The sequence below is a fragment of the Trichoplax adhaerens genome, genomic scaffold (genome assembly GCF_000150275.1).
Source record: "Trichoplax adhaerens TRIADscaffold_2 genomic scaffold, whole genome shotgun sequence".
NCBI lineage: Eukaryota > Metazoa > Placozoa > Uniplacotomia > Trichoplacea > Trichoplacidae > Trichoplax > Trichoplax adhaerens.
In genome coordinates, this window is record NW_002060944.1 from 7,824,347 (window position 1) to 7,838,584 (window position 14,238).

At 31.1% G+C, this 14,238-nt stretch overlaps 2 protein-coding genes across 2 annotated transcripts; one reads left to right on the forward strand and one right to left on the reverse strand.

The window, feature by feature from the left end:
* Positions 1-613: 613 nt before the first annotated feature.
* Positions 614-2,891, forward strand: TRIADDRAFT_20625 (uncharacterized protein; the record flags this gene model as incomplete). The annotated part of the gene is made up of 8 exons (XM_002109564.1): positions 614-738; positions 1,311-1,452; positions 1,614-1,725; positions 1,833-1,942; positions 2,102-2,185; positions 2,284-2,397; positions 2,527-2,607; positions 2,751-2,891. The coding sequence occupies 8 exons, from the start codon at positions 614-616 to the stop codon at positions 2,889-2,891; spliced, it is 909 nt and encodes a 302-aa protein (XP_002109600.1).
* A 688-nt stretch (positions 2,892-3,579) lies between these two features.
* On the reverse strand, positions 3,580-5,465 carry TRIADDRAFT_53791 (uncharacterized protein; the record flags this gene model as incomplete). The annotated part of the gene is made up of 8 exons (XM_002110097.1): positions 3,580-3,792; positions 3,927-4,076; positions 4,159-4,207; positions 4,299-4,397; positions 4,535-4,587; positions 4,783-4,841; positions 5,010-5,277; positions 5,442-5,465. 8 exons carry the CDS (start codon positions 5,463-5,465, stop codon positions 3,580-3,582), a joined length of 915 nt encoding a protein of 304 aa, XP_002110133.1.
* Positions 5,466-14,238: the final 8,773 nt, after the last annotated feature.

The window sequence follows — 14,238 nt, forward strand, 5'->3', positions numbered from 1 at the left end:
ATGGTCTAGCATGTTATGTCTTTAGCCGTACACTTGTAAATCGGTAAGTCTAGTAAAATGAATAAGAGACTCATGTTATGTTGCCCTCTCTGATGACAGCCACTGTAAAGTTGGATCAAAAAGTAGTGTGTCAATTAAATGGCGTTATGATGGGATACAAACGTAGATAGACACAAAAGCAAGTCAATCAGGAAATAAAGTCATCCAGGATTTATATTGTATATATACCAGTATGATTAATATCAAGTACTGTTGTATCAAAAATCCCCACTACTTGTACAAATTACTTGTGGCACTCTATTCAGTGAAGGATGGCATGACACTCGAGTTTCTAGGATCTGTGATTGTCACAATTATATCTTCTAGATATAATCTTACCAACTATACGCGTATATCAATTACAGATTGAGCAGCAATGCTCGAAAATATCAACAGCCGGACACTGGCTTTAATAGAGATTTAACAACTTTATTAACTAATATTCGTAAGGTTTGTACAAAAATATCCATTTGCATGAGTACTATGCTTACGTATTATATTGCTTTTATTACTCTTGTATTGAAATTCGAATGGAAACTTAACTGCAGTTGTGTTATCCTAGGAATTAGTGACTATGTTACCTCAACTGCGGGAAGTCAGTAACTATCTATTTGATGAACGTGGTAAACAAATTCGTCCAATGCTAGTTTATTTGACTGCAAGAGCTTGCAACTATCATACCGATCCAAAAAAAGAGAGGTAAAACGCTTCATAAAAGCTACCTTAAACTTTCCAGATCGAATCTATAAACTAGTTTCAACGGCACAGATCATTGAATGCATACGAGTATGTAGAGGATATACAAATGAATCGTGGGAACGATCATTTGTATGCTAGATTCAGTTTACAGAATATTTTACTCTGAATGGATAACAAAAATAAAGCTTGCAGTGATTGCTTGTACAATGAAGGAATAGAGCTATAATTGCTGTAGTAGTTTAGCAAATGAGTAATATAAGTGTAATAGTTGACAATGTTCTTTACTGCAATAATCATGTGTAATTTCTGACATTATACGCCTGCATATAATCTAGTGGACAAGTTGGTAAACGCTAATGACGTATATTTATTTATATTTTGGGGACAAGACCATTATAAATTTACTGTCTTTTCAGGAATGTATCATCACTGTAGTGTGTTTGTAGCATTACACTTTAGGCTACTGCAACAAGTAAATCATATCTACCAATTTGTGCTCTAAACTATAGCAAACTATGATGATACCAGTGAGATGCTAATATACTGTACATCTTATTTTATGATCATTCCAGTAAATTGACAGAAGGGCAGAGTGCTATTGGTGTAATTTCAGAAATGATTCATACAGCCAGTTTAATTCATGATGATGTCATCGATGCCGCCCATATTAGAAGAGGCAAACCAACCATCAATTCGGTATGGGGTCAAAAAAAGGTAAATACAGCTTTTCCCTTATAATGTATCGTAGTATTCTCCTTTGCTGATCGTTGATTTACTATATTAGACCTGTATTCAAGATCAAGCCTTTCTACTCCGCATAGTATTTTCAGATTACAACGATTTTTATCATTACTTCCTATTATTTCATATTATAGGCTATTTTAACCGGTGACTACATCTTATCAAGAGCTACTGTTGCCTTATCAAAGCTACGCAACGAAAGGGTTGTTATAGTACTATCACAAGTACTAGACGATCTTGTGCAAGGTTATAAAATAGCTATCACTCTGACATTTGAAATTAATTACTGGGATAGAATAGACGTGATGGTCTAAATTAATTCTTATATACGCGTACAATAACGATCGGTTTAGGTGAATTCATGCAGTTAGGATCTAAAGAGGATCGCGGCGAACGATTTAATCATTATATTAAAAAGACCTTTAGAAAAACCGCTAGTTTGATGGCTTGTAGTTGTAAAGCTGTAAGTTGGATTAATTAATCAATCAATTTATTGAGAATAATTTGGTTGAATTGCTGCATTAATCCTGTAGTAGGATATGATTATAAATTTAAGGCATTGCACTTAACGCATTGATGGCTGGTTGGTTCATAGATTATCATATTATGATTGCGTTCGCAGGTTGCCATACTAGCCGACCCCCTAAATCAATTCTTACATGATGTTGCTTTCAATTTTGGAATGCATTTTGGTATATCATTTCAGGTGAATATTTTTGATTCTTAAAATGTGATTTTAGATCATTTCAGATCTACCATTCTAATTTCAACACTGGACTTATTGGTGTACATTAAATTTATTAGTTAATAGACGATTTATTAGATTTTATCGCATCTGATGATGTTATGGGCAAGCCAACATCGACAGATCTCCGATTAGGATTAGCGACTGCTCCTGTGCTATATGCATGCGATCGGGTACTTTTAACTATTAGTATAATTTAATTATTTTTATGTCGTTGCTATTTCTTGTGCGACTGTTGATATTTGATTTTTGGTCGGTCAATATTGAAAAGTTAATTTTGGGGGAAAATTTTTAAATTATAGTTTCCAGAACTAGATGCTATGATTATGAGACGTTTTACTCAAAGCGGTGACGTACAGAGAGCTCGTGAAATAGTTGATCAGGTATTAATTAATTTATTTTGCATCTATCATAGGTAATACGGTGTCTGCTTTATGTGCATATTGTAATTAGGTAGATGTTAACGAAGGATCGCTCTAAATGCCTCGTAATATTAACTGTTTTCATTGAATGTTCTTATGTACAGAGCGATGGTATGGATCAAACTAAACGTCTAGCTTGCTTCCATCGTGATGAAGCAATCCGATTTATATCTCAATTAGGAGAATCAATGGAAAGAAATGCTTTAATTCAATTGTCCGACGACGTAGTTACCAGACATAAATAAAATATTTTATCATCTTTACCAATAAATTATTATGTATGAATGTATGAATTAATGTTTTAGATTGGCTAATGTACATAGATGGCTAATGTTATTATATGTGGAGTTGCTAGCCTGGATTGATAATAGACTTAATCAAGGTACCTTGGTACCTTCTTATGCGACGATTAAAAATTTACTTGGAGATCTTTTAATGAATCGCAGAAACCGAATCATTTGCTAAAAAAATTACCAAGCTTTAAGTTCCTCATTTCAGTTTCTCTCGGTTGTCAGCTTGTATGAATTATTAACGCGTCCGCTGTTACGATTGTCGTAAATCGATTGTTATAGCATTTTATTTAGTTCAATCTAGCAGTTACCGTATGGCAATAGTAATTAGGTTAAAATACTTTTGATTTTCACGGATAAGATACTGCAAAATTTTACTATTATAACTGAACAGAAAAGTCTATCATCAAATAATTCATATAATACACATTGGAATTATAATTTTGCTCAAGAAACAAATTGGTTGGCTTTAAACAGGTTTCTTGATATTATTGGATTATGTATGCCACACAGCTGAAAAAGTAGCCTGCGATCGGGTAGCAATAACCAGGTTGACGTGATAATACTAATGTCAATAACATCAACAGAACTGCTGATTGCAGAAAGAATATTATACCCCTAGATAGACGCAGTCATCGACCGTCTAGCTGGCGGCAGCCATGGTCATATGTGATTGATCGTTACCACTGGCAGTAGAATCGGGATTACCGAAGTTAGGTACAATCTTTCCACATATTCGCCAGGGCGAATTAGGCTTTGCGAGATGTCTCTCAAAAACGACATACTCCGTCGGCTGTTTATAACGATCTTCACTTCCAGTCAATAAACGGTTATATTGATCGTAAACTGCTAAAATCTATGCGTTTTGTATCGAATAAAATAGAGAATTAATCTTAAATTAGAATAAGATCCAAATTATTTCATTAAATCCGACACACTTGCATGTGTAGTACCACGTCTAAATATGGATTGTACATTTAATTCACCAACCTGTTTTAATTGTAACTTAACAGTGATTTGGGCAAACGTATTGGTCTTATCTTCCAAGGGTATAACTCTAATGTTAATAATACGTGGTGCAGAAGCAGTTCCTAAGCATTGCCACTTTATCTGTCTGTTCTTGAATGCACTCCTCAATTCCTTGTAAAGACAAGATGATATTATTGATACAGTCGGAAATGAATAATTTCTTATGGAAGAAATGTTTAATTTCTAAACTTACATGAAATGCTATTTCTGTTGTTAATGTATGTAATCTGGTTTTATCTTGGCTGGAGTATTAAGTATAAAACAAGTAAATTGATTACGCAACTTTTTTATTATGAGGTGAATAAAATGTGGTTACTTTATTAAAGTAAATACCTGGCTAAAGCTTCATTTGTGGCAATATATATTTTCTCAGCTTGCAGTTTAAAATCAGAGATATTGAAGGGTTTAGCCTTTCTTTTAATAACAGCCACGCTTTATACATCAAGATTGATCAAGAAATTGATATTAGCTGTGAATTAACATGAATTACTCAACCTTATGAATAATGATATTCATTCTAGTATAGATAACGGAAAGCATAAATGGAATTTATAATATGCAAAACGTACCAGTAGGTCGATTTTAGAAATGATTTAAATGCCTGCCATCTCTGCTTCAAGCCCTTTTAGCATTAAGAATTGAAAAGTACGCGTATGATTACTTACGCTTTTTACCAGGCATAACATGAGTACATTTAGTTATCAATACTGTCTACGTTACGAAAATTTGGCGTATTACAACATAAATTGCAGTGCTCTAATTGAGCGAAGGTCTTAGATGAATTAGTCAAGTATTCTATCTGATTTCTAATACAGACCGTTGGTGATAGGAAAAAGTTTTTCTTAGATAGAGGGATATAAGGATCAATAATTTGACCTAGTTATTAAAATAGGAGGCATACAGACAAGGAAATGCGCGTTATTAGCGAAGCAACAATATTAATATTGTATAAACTAATTTCCTTTAAGATGTATGAATTGATGATAGGTGGATCAGTTCTGAATCATAAAAACAATTAAAATAGCCTATGTCTATTCAATTCACCTAAGGTACTTATGACAAGAGGTCTTTTCTTGAGATTTCTTCTCGATTTACTTAGGCCACTGCGAAGGAATGCATCATCGATCATCTCCATTTGCTTGGCTTTGGCTTTGCGATTCTTATCAGAAACTGATGGATCTTTTTTAGTGTAAGCTGAAGATACTTTACTTCGATTTGGCAGTACCGTTGCAATTGCTAAGAACTGAGTTTGAGATGCCTTGGAAGCTGATGCTACAACGACCCCTCTTCTACTTTGTAATCGTAAAATAGTCTGCAAATTGAAAACGACAAAATACGATCTATTTAACTCCATTACTAACGAGAAATGTCCAAGTGCTTACTTCAATTTTGAGTCATGATTGAAAATTGAAGACCAGTAATCCTACTATTCTAGATAAGTACGAACATTCTAGTTGATGACAGTCATTTTAATACCTGCAATCTCGTAAATGTCGCCATTGATGTGGTTAATTTCAACCTTTTTCTTAGCTTGTATAAGTTAAATTAGAAGGATTCTGCAATCCAACTTAGCAGCAACGCATAAGTCAAGCCTGATCGTCGGCAGCACACTTTCCGTTTTGACTGTACCATCTGTACGCTGTCAGTCTACTCCGTACTGTCTGTACCCATGACTTGACGGTACCGTACCGTTACGTGTGAGGTTGATACTGGTACAGTACTGTACTGTACTGTACAGTACTGTAGTACAGTACAGGGTGTAGAAATTCGATCTAGATTTAAAAAAAACAGATAAAATGATCAAATCTTTAAGCAGATATACAGTTTTATGGGTTTTATTCGAAAATAAATCATAAAAATATTCACTGACTTACCTAAAAAGAAATTCTACACCTTGTATGTACAAAAGGCTACAGTACATAGAAAAGTAATACTGTACAGAATGAGCTTCGTACTGTACTATACATTGCCGTAAAATGGCGATTTTTAGAAGAATTAAGGGTACACTGTTCATCGTCCAAAAAAAACAGTGGAAGGCTAGTATTTCACTAAAATAAACTGCATAAACAAATTCACCAGACCTTCTTCTTTCTAAACGTTTAAAATTTTGAGAATTTTACTACAAAAATCTTCATAAAAGTATGCACCTATTTCTGTAGAAAGAAATTCTACACACTAGAGATTGAATTATACAAGTTATCCTAGCTCGACTACTGTAATCGATAATTATAATGAAATACATAAATTAGTCTATTTTCTTGTTCTGTAGCTCATAATAATTATAATTGTTCTGCTTATACGTATCGCCACGGATAACAAAAGCTTTTCAATCCGTTTACACTTGTCATCATTATGTATATCGTCGATATACGTACGCCTATCTATAAGCGTACGGTATATATTCTTGTGACAAGGATACATCAGACGCACTCGTATTTCCCTGGTCTTCTTTTATTGTAAAGTATTCTTCACGATCATTACTTCGTGATAACTATAAACCTTTTACTCAAACTTCACATCAAGGCAAATATAGACCGTCTCCTTACGCGTAAGCAATAAATTAATCATGATTAAACTTTTATTTCTTTGTGCATTAAATTAAGATTCAATACTGTTAACACGTTTCTTATGCAACTCTATTTGCGCAAACCATGAAACACCGGTCATATCATCCGAGGCTGATAACATACTCGTATTACTACTTTATGTCGAAATTAAAGAGCCTACTGTCACCATAGAACACTAATTAATATTATCCAATTAATACAGTACATAGTCTTATTATATCATATGCAAACACTCACCATAATAGGTATTAATCTAACTCTAGAAATATACATCTGTTATATTATCTAAACATAGTATATGTTGCAGCTATTTCTAGCATAAACAGAACCATTTCTATAGGATCTCTGGTGGATTGAGTCAAGGACTACTAGAAGAAGATCTAAGATCTATCAGTCATTAACTAAGTCCTACCTCTATGGTAGCACTGGCAGGCAGTACTGTTACAAATTTCAATTCAAAATCAGAACAGAATTAAAATTACAACCAGGGCTAAACACGATAAGTCTACTGTCAGCTTTGTCCTTCCCAACATCTACCTATCGTTAGGGGGAGCAGAAACACCGCTAGTCTCTCCTAGACATATACTGAACACAAATTTTATTAAAATGTTGTCTAATTTTTAGTAAATCTACGTAAAATATTACTTATATTAAATTCTCAGTTCAAAGACAATATTGTAAATTTAACTATAAAACAATAGATAACGTCATCGATAATGCTATTCTCCAAAAATATCAAAGGATGTTATCAGATAAAAATAATAATATAGGTATTAGTTAGCAAAATCAATTCGCGATAATGATCTATACAGGTTTTTGGAGTATTGAGACCACCGTAGAAATATAAGAAAATGTCTACGGAAACTACTAAAGAAAAATTTCTTTCTCTCTCTATCTTGATTACCGGTAGTTCGTGTCAGCGGCATGCTCTAAGAGTATGTCAGCTCAATGCTACAAGCTGAAAATACGTCTATTATTACAGTCTTCAGATTGGGAATCTGTTACCAAATGAAACTAAATTAAGCGATGACTAAAAATGAGAACAATACCCGTAATTAAACCAATTTTTTCTTCCATTATTCAACACCGTAATAGAATAACACACAATACAGGAAACTGCCAAATTAGAAACATTGGAAATGATCATTTACGTAAAATTTAATTTTGGTGACTCAATTTACGATAGTAGCCACTCATTGATTTTTGATTTAAACTACAGTATAGAATCTGCTATATAGAGATTAAAGTTAAAATACTCCTGGAATTCTCAAAATATTCTAGTATAGCTATGATTGAACAGAAGGCCTATTGAAATTATAAATTTACTAGAGACTATTTTAAGGGATAAAAGACAATGGCATGATAAAGGCCCTCCAAAATATTATAACAAGAACTACGATGACTTGTAAAATTTTACTTTATTACAAGATTAATTCGTCTAGTAATATCAAGAACTATCTATTTTCGATGGAGTTAATTATAATAGTTGTAGGATTACTTTTAGCAAATGTGCCATATCTTGCCGATTAAATCACAAATTATTTTGATGTTAAGCTAATTTTAGGACAAAAAAGTGATACATTTAGACAGGTTGGGTCGTAATCATAATACGTTACAGGATATCGGATAAATTAAATTTCTTATCTTTAGATTATGTAAAAATTTCATCATTGCTTATATTGTATCCATATTAATCAACCGCGGATTCTTATACTAGCTTGTTATACAGGCACTTTCTTTTCTCTTTCTCAGCCTAGGAAATGGATTAATGTAATAAATTTTAAAATCATTAGACAAAATTATTCTTAAACTCTGCAAAATTACCATGGATAAATACTTCTCTACTTGTTGTCACGGTAGTATTGCCGTTGATTAGCTATAATAAAACTTACTTTCATATTAAGTGTAGACTTAATGGATAAAATCTTATTAATGCTAACCAACTCTTAAGTTAGGAATAGATAGATTAAAATAGTAGTTGCGAACTAGTTTAACCAGAGTTTATTGTTTTCCTTGATGATACTAAATACTAAAAGCATAATTTTTAAATTTAAATGAAATGTTCCAGTACGGCAGCCTTATATAAGTTTACTAAATTATCCAGGTGTTGATTAATTTTCATTCTAAAGCAGAAGTTTAAGATGTTAGACCGTACTTTTGACGTTGGAAGTCAATGAAGGTTTAGTAGGATTAATTACGTAGTTTTGATTATCATCTAACTAACTGCTAATTTGTATCGGCCAAAAATTTATCGTCTAGTTATTCCTGGAGTTTTAAAGCACCTCACACCACATAATTTGATTTGTGTTACATATTAAATCGATTTTCGGCTGTCTATGATAGCAGAGCTAGATATGATGTATACTGTAAGTAAATAAGACCAATTCCATTGATGGCTAAATATGTTAATATTATAATTATCGATAGGCGATTATAAGAGGTATTTTATGATAGAGCTTATACTATTCCGTAAATGTAACGTATTCAGATATATGAGCTACGCAAGGAGGAAGGAGTATTAAGTACATTTTAAAATGTTTAAAACTTGGATAATCAAGATGTGCGTAAAGAAATTGAGGCTTTATGTTAAAAAAGCCGAAGGCACAAGATATGTCATAATTCTTTACTTTAGGGTATTATTCATACTCACTTCGTTTAGTAAAGAATAAGTTTTATAGTTCCAGTACCGGAAATGAGCTTGAAAATAATCAAGTCATTATATGATATTCAATCATTCAGCTACAATTTACGAAATATTCGCAATTGTAACCTCTCAATTATGCAGCTAAAATTGTAAATTACTAGATGTAAGAGAACTATTCTAAAAATAAAATTTTTGGATTTAATAAAAGCGACGTCGATACGCATTAACAAGATTTTTATAATAACTTATATTAATAGATAAACAATTTTAACGGATTAAATGACAGCTAAAGTCTATCACGAAAAAAGTACAGTCAAATACATTATTAAAACTACATCTGTAATCCTTATCCATTATCATATTGTTCAAAAAGTAATTACTATGAACTCGACAGACTTCGTGTGAACATATAGTTCTAGATGTTATAACTTGTTTTATTATAATTTCCTGGTGAACGTATTCATCTATGATTTTAGTTGACATTACTTAATATAATTTAATTTATATAATGTATAATTCACAGTACGTATATTTTTCAGGTGCTATTACAGTTGTCTTTGTAACAATTTGATCAATACATGTATGGCATCGTTCAAGTTTTAATCATACTGTATAATGATGCCTTTCTACAACGAGACAGCCAACGTTATATAAAATATAATTAATTTGTGATACTGATACCATTGAAATAAAATAATTATCATTAAAATATTTTATTTTTGATTTGGAAAGCTTGAAGAAATTCAAATACTGTTATCTACCTATAGATCATACATTTAACGCTCCATTTGCGCCTACAATATCCAAGCGAAACACTTGGAAATAAATCCTTAAGAAGGCTAGTGAAGATAAATCTTGCTGTGGAACCAATCACCTAGAAATAAAAAAAGATACAACCATGTTTTTCCGGTTTTCATAATTAATGAATAGTATGCGTATCTATTCATCGATTTGAATTCAATTAGCTTAGTCATTAACATCTATTCTTGCTTAGAAAAATTTTGATTAAAAATTTTCAATTCACCTCAAACTTCAATTTCGGAAGAAAGCTGGATTTAATTTTCGAATAGATCAATCAAATTTCTCGTTCTTTATTGTATAGTGTAAAAACGGTATATGAATGTAAGATAAACGTACCGGTTTGGCCAATGATTTGAAGTAGATGACTTAAGAAAACAAGAAATCAAAATCTCATTTGGTATCGAAAAATAATTTTTCCTGAGAGTTACTTGATCCAAATTAAAACTTAAGTTAGGCGATCAGCCTATCAAGCCTACTTCGAAAGGATAATATTCGTCTTCAAGCAAAATTTATAGACAGGATTATTTTATTTGGCAAATCTTTCTTAAAGAGAGCCCTTACATTAATACCGATATAATGATAAAATTCATTATTAAGCTTCAATTCTACGTGCTGCTTTACTCCTTTTCCAATTATGGTAAGACTTAAAATTTTATGATCGCATTCCTATTTATTAACTCTGTTACAGCAATCTTATTCTGTAACTGATTAATTTACCAAAAGGTTAATTTAAATTGAAAAATTCTCTTAAATTTAACCTCCATAAATATAGACTTTAAGTTTTACTTGCAACAATGTTACCACTGTGTAGGCAAACGCAAAATTATAAGTATAGTAAATAGATCAATTGATCTGCATCAACAGCAGTTTTGTAAAGCAAAACCGCGAGTAGAATAAGGAAAATGTTGTGTTTATTTATAAAGTTGCATACTACGCACTATTATTACAAATTTAAATTTGCAACGAAGAAAAGTAAAATGCCCACTATCAGGTTTATCCTCCTAACATCTTCCTACAGTACGAGACTCTAATTGCCGACGATCGGAGATTGTCAGGAGGAATAGAACTCCACTAGTCTCTCTAGCACAAAACTGAATCCAAACTTGATTGAAAAATCAGTCAATTCATAGTAAATCTACATCAAGATTAATTATAATTATCAGATTATAGATAGTACTATACGTCTATCTAGTTATCTATTAAAAATACGTAAAATGCCGTAGATAAATAAATACTAACACATTTCTAGATAAGTTATCTCACGGAAATTATATCACGACAGTTATGCAAATATTACTACACAATACCGCTATTATCATATTATCATATTATTGCCTTAAGTATACTATTAATTTCAAAGATTTTAGTAGAAATACGGATAAAATGTTATAATAATGTAATATACCAGATAAATCGGATCGAAAGACGTTTGTTCATTACGCCCCTAAACTATTCCTAAATCTTTAAATATTCTATATGCTTAGTACTAGTTACAATCTTAACTGATTGACAGCGATAAGATGGAACTCCATCCGAGGATTTTATTCGTATTAATAATGATTTACAATATTCGATATCATCGTTTTTCATGTCCATGATGATTTTAAGCTTGAGGATATTATAACAATAATTTGCACTAACCTTTTCAACTTGAATCACATTACATCAATGTAGGTTACAGTGTTATACACTGTAATATCTAGATTAGAGTAGAAATATCTATGTTAGGATAATTTTGTTGATTTACCCTTGTTCTAATAGTTTCTAATTTAGATATATGATGTTTAAATATAGCACTAGCGTTTATGTGGATATATATAATATAGATACAGCCTACTGAAATTAGAAGTTTAATTAGGAAATCGAGAATAAACTTCTTACAATTTAAATCACTGTGATTGTAACTTACTTATGGTAGATTGTAGATTATCATAGAAATGTTCCGTGATAGAATATATTGTAGTCTGACAATTTTGTATTAGTCATTCGATGTCTATGTTCCGTAAATTCTCTTGTCTTCATTAGGTAGCAGTAGATAAAATTAGCTTCTGATTCATTAGCAGGTTTAACTTTAGTATTACTAACTAGGATGCCTTTGCTATTGCAAAAGAGTATTTAAATACGATATATCGTATAATAAAGGGAGTTCTTAAGATTAGTGTTAAACATAAGATACGAGGCGTCTAAGTCTTTTTGTAGTCTACTAGTCTAAGAAAAGTGTTCCTAAAAGAGTTGATATTGCTCCCTGATACGTGGTTTAAGGAATCGACTTATTGATCGTACGTTATGTTACCTTGTTGCAAAGCTATTTTGTAACAATATACGACACCACTGCTATACTTTCTAGGTATACAAAGTAAAACGCCTGATTGTGCAATGTATTGCACTTGCCAAAAGGAAAGGATGGAATGCCATAGCTCTAATTTATATACCATGCCAACTGTAATAGCTGAAACTCAATCGAAGCTTATAACTTTGTGAGAATAAAAGGATATAAGACATAATAAGAAATACTAGTTATTAATCATGACTCTATTTTTTTACCTAGATCTTACATTACTATATAGCTTCTTTTTAACAATATCTCTTATATAATTAGAAAAATTCTAGGAACGGGAATAAGAAAATTATCGAATGCGAGCTTTTTATCCTATCAACGGCTACGCAATCTGTAAAATAACTTCCATCCTCCTTTTAATATAAGGAATTATTCTATAAATAATAAGAATTTTAATAAATTTTCGCATATTTTAATAGATATTTGGAGTTTAATAAGATTCAATCAATTGAGGAAGGTTCTTTTATTGGCTTGGAAAGATTAACTAGACTGTAAATCAGTTGATAAATCTATTGTATATGTCGAATTCACTCTTGACTGATTAAAGTGTTCTATCCGTTAATACATCTGCTTGATTATTAAAATTCTTGAATTATCTTTCTTATTAAACTGATAAAACTAAGGGATAATTTTGTACTTTTATGTGCATTAGCGATTTAACTGGCAACAGAATTAGCATTTTATCCCAAAAGATGTTTACTGGATTGAAGAACCTCCAGAGATTGTAAATTGGAGATTTTACTATCGTTTTCGTTTTTATTACCAAAAATTGGGGGAAAATTTCTGTTAATATATTCTAGAAGCTTTACTGTAGCGTAAAAAATCAAAATTAAAATTTGATTTCTTAATATCATGTTTCTATGCAAAAAATTTCATTAAGCGAAAATATATCCGTACCCATGATAATCACTAATAAACTACCAATTTAGTCATTTAGTTATTTTAACCATTTGACAATGCTAGACGATTAATATGCTATTTTTAGTTGTATGCTTCAATGCAAATAGGTGGAAAGTTTATCGATAACAAGTAGTTTTGTCTAAGTCTTCATTAACGATTGATCTTGATGTGCTTATAAATTTATAGAATTTTAAAGGATAACACAATCACTCAAATCTTTGTCGATACATTTAGCCAACTGAAGCAATTGAGATTGGTGTTAAGTATTCAACATAAAATATATCAATGACTATAACTTTATATATCTTTTATTATTATATTTCTCATATAATTTTATTTCTTTCTTAAAAATTGTTTACAGAAACTTAGATGTTAATCGAATTACAGAAATCAAATCTCGAACATTTTATTATAATAATCAAATATACTTTTTGTATGTATTATAATTGTCATGATGAGCTGAGAATAGTATTTAATGTCTTTGATATCAAGTGATCCTATATGGATTAATTACTGATTACTGGATTTCTACGTATAATTTCATAAGTCAGGAGTTGCTTTATTCTACTATGATAAAGCAAAAATTTCATCGTGGTCGTTACATGATTACATCAGTTTCCAATATTTCAACTAATTATATACCATTATGTCATTTACTGTCGCGTTCAGTTGATTCGATTTTAAGTTAGCCACTATTAAAGGTAGAAATTATGCTATTGTGAATTTATTCTACTGTATAATCAGGATTTATCGATAAATTAGACGAGTAAAATTACTGATTAGGTATATTATCTAAAAAAATTTTAGTGTATACTTCTAATCCCTGATTGGATTTATTCTAATTAATATTAAGAAGATATTTGTACTAAGAAGTAACTGTTTGGTTTGATTTCTTAAGTATCAGCACCTAATACTTTTATTTTTTGATTTAAAAGAAACCTCAGGTATAACTTTATCAGGAATTTTACCCATGCAGCTTTTAGTGAAAACAATGCACTTAAAACTTTGTAAGCAAATTAAAAA